Raw genomic sequence first — 5,567 nt, 5'->3', positions numbered from 1 at the left:
ATCTCCTGACCTCGTGATCCGCCCGTCTCGGCCTCCCAAAGTGCTGGGATTACAGGCTTGAGCCACCGCGCCCGGCCAAATAAGCACTTTTATAATATCACCTCTCCTCTCCTGCTCCGCAATTAAATATCACCTCCCCCAACCTTCCATCTTTATGGTCAGGCTAAAAAGAAATAAGATCTTGCAGTTCAATGTCAATCTAACTCATCCCCCACCTGATAAAAGTTAAAACACATTCCTTATTCATGAATCACCTCATGTGACCGTTTGCAAGGCTATAATAATCAATGTGCCCTTAAAGATTAAAGTGTCCTTAAAGAGGCGGGACATGGTGGCTCACACCTGTAATTCCAGCACTTTGGGAGGCCGAGGTGGGTGCAAAACCTGAGGTCAGGAGTTCAAGATCAGCCTGGCCAACATGGCGAAACCCTGCCTCTACTAAAAATACAAAAAGTAGCCGGCAGTGGTGGCGGACACCTATAGTCCCAGCTACTCAGGAGGCTGAGGTAGGAGAATCCCTTGAATCTGGGAAGGGGAGGTTGCAGTGAGCCGAGATTGCACCATTGCACTCCAGTCTGGGCAACAAGAGTGAGACTCTGTCTCAAAAATATATATATACACAAATAAATAAATAAATAAGGTGGGCACAGTGACTCACGCCTGTAATCCCAGCACTTTGGGAGGCTGATGTGGGCAGACCACAAGGTCAAGAGATCGAGACTATCCTGGCCAACACAGTGAAACCCTGTCTCTACTAAAAATACAAAAATTAGCTGGGCGTGGTGGCGCGTGCCTGTAGTCCCAGCTACTCAGGAGGCTGAGGCAGGAGAATCGCTTTAACCCGGGAGGCAGAGGTTGCAGTGAGCCAAGATCACGCCACTGCACTCCATCCTGGCAACGGGGTGAGACTCTGTCTCAAATAAATAAATAAATAAATAAAGATTTAATGTGTCCTTAAAGTTAAATTTAGATAAATTCAAGTACACCAAAATCTGGCTGTATAAAAATGTCTACTAGTGAAGCAGCTACGCTGTCTGGGGTATATACCTGGTGTTCCTCTTCTCCCGCCAGGAAAATCTAGGACACGGACACACATGAGGAGTTTAGGAGTGGAGGTTTAACAGGCAAGAGAAAGAAAATGGAAAACAGCTCTCTCTCTACTTAAGAGGGAGAGGACTTCCAAGAGGAAAAAGGCATGCTGGCAGCAGACGCAGATTTTTTGTTTGTTTTTTTGACGGAGTCTTGCTCTGCCGCCCAGGCTGGAGTGCAATGGCGCGATCTCAGCTCACTGCAACCTCTGCCTCCCAGGTTCCAGCGATTCTCCTGCCTCAGCCCCCCAGGTAGCTGGGATTATAGGCGCCCACCACCATGCCCAGTTAATTTTGTGTTTTTAGTAGAGATGGGGTTTCTTCGTGTTGGTCTGGCTGGTCTCGAACTCCCGACCTCAGGTGATCCGTGTGCCTCCGCCTCCCAAAGCGCTGGGATTACAGGAGTGAGCCACCGCGCCCGGCCCAGATGCACAGATTTTAGTTCGACTTGAGGAGGCAGCATCTGATTGGTTCAATCAGGCATGACAGCCCGGGAAGGTTGGCCACCTCACCCTAATCTTATATGTAAATGAACTTTTCCTTTGGCTGGCACCATCTTGTCTGCTCCTTACTATACACATGGCTGGAAAACAGACGGGAAGATGGAGCCGCCATCTTGAACATCATTGGCTCAACTGTCAGCATCTATGTCTGCAGCTCCATTTTACAGGCTGCTTGTGTTAGAAAGGAAAATAATTTGGGGCTGCTTTTCATTAAAAGGAAAACCTTACTGAGGACTTCCATACCCTCACTATCAGCCTGAGTAATTTCTTCTTTACTCCTCCATCATCAGGTGGCAGCCTTAATCCTTCTGGATCAGAGATGCTGTGAGGGAGCAAGGAGAGATGAGTTTTATTGTTCATGAAAATTCGGCAACCAAGAGTTCATACCTGAGATTAAGGACTTCCAGGTGTGTGAGCTGATCAGCAATGTGGATCACTTCATCCCATGATGACAACAGGTTTTTTGACAAATCTACCCTTCTAATATCTAAAAGCACATGTTAAGAAACAGTAATTTCAAAAGATTCACAAAAGACATGAAAGTAGTTACTCTCATTTCCCGAGCATGAGTGCTTTAACCTTTCATTTTATACCCTCTAGTTAGCTTGAAATTTTTTCAGGAGTACATAATACTTTTAAGTTATCCAAAACTTCACTGAGAAACTAAAAAGTTCATTATCCGGCCGGGCTCGATGGCTCACGCCTGTAATCCCAGCACTTTGGGATGCCAAACTGGGGGGATCGCCTGAGGTCAGGAGTTCAAGACCAGCCTGGCCCACATGGCAAAACCCCACCTCTACTAAAAATACAGGAATTAACCAGGTGTGGTGGCATGCGCTTGTAATTCCAGCTACTCAGGAGGTTGAGGCACGAGAATCTCTAGAGCCCGGGAGGTGGAGGTTGCAGTGAGTGGAGATTACACCACTGTACTCCAGCCTGGATGACAGAGTGAGACTGTCTCAAAAAACTAAAAATAAATTAAAAGTTCATTGTTATATACTCAAAACTTGAGACAAACATCTACAATCAAATGAAAAAGAACCAAATGTCATAACATTAAACCATCCTAGCACTATCCAACAAAAGGAGAGGGGAAAAGCAGTGAGGGTAACTTTGATTTCTTAAGCACCTAAGGTATACACACAAGCCTCACTCCAGCACATGACCTTCTATGGGGCACCATTACCATAGGAATCTCCAGACAAATAGCATCTGCAGGGGAGATAAGAGGGGTCAACTTGGGACATATGTTCAAAAGTGCATGACTTAGGAATTGAGAGGATGTCCTGTAGCCTGGAAGCAGTTATAACAGTATCACTCCAACTGCCCGATACAGGGATTCAGAGAGGATAACACAGTGGGACTGGAAAAGCAAAGCTGATGGGCAACACAAGTGTAGGTGAGGGGCTAGGTGCAGGTGCAGCGCCATCAGGAAGGGGCACAGCTTAGCCAGGTCCCCGTAGAGAAAAAGGAGCTTGCAGCAGGACCGGGCCAGCTAGTGGAGGAGCCTACACTCTCATCTAATATCTGTATGTGTGGAAATCATTCAATGAACTCGTCTATTCTGCAATTAACTATTTAGGGCCAGGAGCATCACAGTGGCAAAGCAGAATCTCATCGGGGAGAGACGATCGTGACAGAGGGGCCTCTACAGTGTGTCACAGGCAGGCCTGCCTGTGCTCAGGGACAGAGCAGGGCACGCAGGAAAGGTGTGTGGCTGTTCTATATGCAGTGCTCAGGGAAGACCACCTCCTCCAACAAGAGGGCATCTGAGCAGAGAGCTGAGGGAAATGGGGGAACGCCATCTGGGAGAGGAGCCTGCGGCGGAGGAGGGACAAGAGCAAAGGCCCTGGGATGGGAACGAGCTCAGCCTATGACCGGGACTGCCGGCGCCTGTGTGACTGGAGCAGATGGGCTTGGGGGTACTAGAAACGAGGTCACAAGGGACAAGGGGCCAGGCCACATCACAAAGGCCTTGCAGGCCACTTCAAAGTCTTTGCTAGTCTTTGCTTGAAACGAGAGATACTGGAGGCTTTGGAACAGCGACAGATAACCTGGGTCTTTTAAAAATCACTCTGCTTTGACTTTGATCTATACTATGTCAAAAAAAAAAAAAAAGGGAAAAGTCACTGTGCTGCTGTGTTGAGCACAACTGCAGGAAACAAAGGAGGGCCGCGAGTCTCCAGGAGGCCAGAGCAGAGCAGCAGCATGAGAGGGCAGACCACGGCAGAGGGGGCGTCTGACTCTGGACTGGGGCTCACAGGATTGCCAGTGGATTTAGGTGTGAGGCATGGGAGACAGGGAGTGTCAAGGACAACTCCAACATCTGTGGCCTGTGCAACTGGAACTGTCATTCACTAAAAGGGGAAGACTACAGGATGGGCAGGTGTAAAGGGTCTTAGTTTTGGACATGCTAAATCTATGATGGCTATGAGACATCCAGACAGAGGTATCAAAGCAGCGGCTAGAGACACAGATGTCCAAGAGGGCAGGCCGTGGAGGAGTGCCAGCCACACCCCAGAAGGTCTCTCAAGAAGCCAGGGCTCCCAAATCTGAGCCTCAGGGTACACTCAACACCCTGCAACCAGAGAAAGGTCCCATAGCAGTGACTGAGGAGGACTGGCCAGGGACAGAAGAAGAGCTCTAAGATCCAGGCCAGGCGCAGTGGCTCACGCCTGTAATCCCAGCACTCTGAGAGGCCAAAGTGGGCAGATCACCTGAGGTCAGGAGTTCGAGACCAGCCTGGTCAACATGGTGAAACCCTGTCTCTACTAAAGATACAAAAATCAGGCTGGGAACTGTGACTCATGCCTGTAATCCCAGCACTTTGGGAGGCCGAGGCAGGCGGATCACCTGAGGTCGGGAGTTCGAGACCAGCCTGACCAACATGGAAAAACCCCATCTCTACTAAAAATACAAAATTAGCCGGGCGTGGTGGCAGACGCCTGTAGTCCCAGCTACTCGGGAAGCTGAGGCAGGAGAATCACTTGAACCCGGGAGGTGGAGGTAGTGGTGAGCCAAGATCGTGCCATTGCATTCCAGCCTGGGCAACAAGAGCAAAACTCTGTCTCAAAAAAAGAAAAAAAAAAAAAAATCAGCCAAGCGTAGGGGCACGCACCTGTGGTCCCAGCTACACAGGGGGCTGAGGCAGGAGAATCACTTGAACCTGGGTGCCAGAAGGTTGCGGTGAGCCGAGATCATGCCACTGCACTCCAGCCTGGGTGAAAGAGTGAGACTCCATCTCAAAAAAAAAAAAAAGAGCCCTAAGATCCAGTAATAACAGCAGCAGCAGGGACAGCCACCACCCTCCCTGCTGCTGCCACTGCTGACCAGACCCAGGCGCTATGCTGATTTCTGTATTGTTTTCCTTTTTCACAGCAGAAAAACAGTGGCACAGCAGTCAGAGAGCTGTGTCACTGTGTGCAAATGAACAAGTGGGAAATTACACCCAAGGCAGCCTCGATTCAAAATCCGTTTCATTGCACCCCATAATGCAACAGGGGTCATCAAACGTACATAAAACCTGGAAAAAGTTTCTTTACAAAAACAGCGGCATCACTCCAAAGCATGGGTTAGAAAGGAAACAATTTTAGGCAGGAACCAATTAGGAAGCTCTGCAAGAAGGTCAGGAACAAGGGAAGGACGGCAGAGAAGATGCGAAGAAAGGGATGACTCCAAACCCGGTCGCCAGCTACCCATGCCCAAATCCTGCCAGCTGCCCGGACTATTACACCCCAAGAGCTAACAATGGGGTCTACCCTCGTAAACAGTTGCATTTCAACTGGTAATGTGAGTACCTACAGGACAGCCTTGATTTTGCTGTGGCCGTCGCATCAAATGGAAGGGAAAAGAGTCAGGCTGCCAAAAATTCCAGACCCGGAAAACACCCTCCAGGTCCCCTCGGGCTCCTCCTCCACCCTTGGGGACACACCTGCATGATGGCTTCTGTAAACTGTTCCTCCGCTCCTCCTCCTCA

The 5,567-nt window shown here is 49.3% G+C and overlaps 1 protein-coding gene across 1 annotated transcript in view; it reads right to left on the bottom strand.

The window, feature by feature from the left end:
- TBCE (tubulin folding cofactor E) overlaps nt 1-5,567 on the bottom strand; it is a 131,558-nt gene that overhangs the window by 27,441 nt on the left and 98,550 nt on the right. The window contains exon 6 of the mRNA XM_011935757.1: nt 1,979-2,078. Within this exon, the coding sequence (XP_011791147.1) occupies nt 1,979-2,078 (100 nt within the window). The remainder of the gene's footprint in view (nt 1-1,978; nt 2,079-5,567) is intronic.

This window comes from Colobus angolensis, unplaced genomic scaffold, assembly GCF_000951035.1.
Source record: "Colobus angolensis palliatus isolate OR3802 unplaced genomic scaffold, Cang.pa_1.0 Scaffold148, whole genome shotgun sequence".
Taxonomy (NCBI): domain Eukaryota; kingdom Metazoa; phylum Chordata; class Mammalia; order Primates; family Cercopithecidae; genus Colobus; species Colobus angolensis.
The sequence above is the reverse complement of the archived record's forward strand: the minus strand, read 5'-3'. Positions and strand labels throughout refer to the sequence as shown.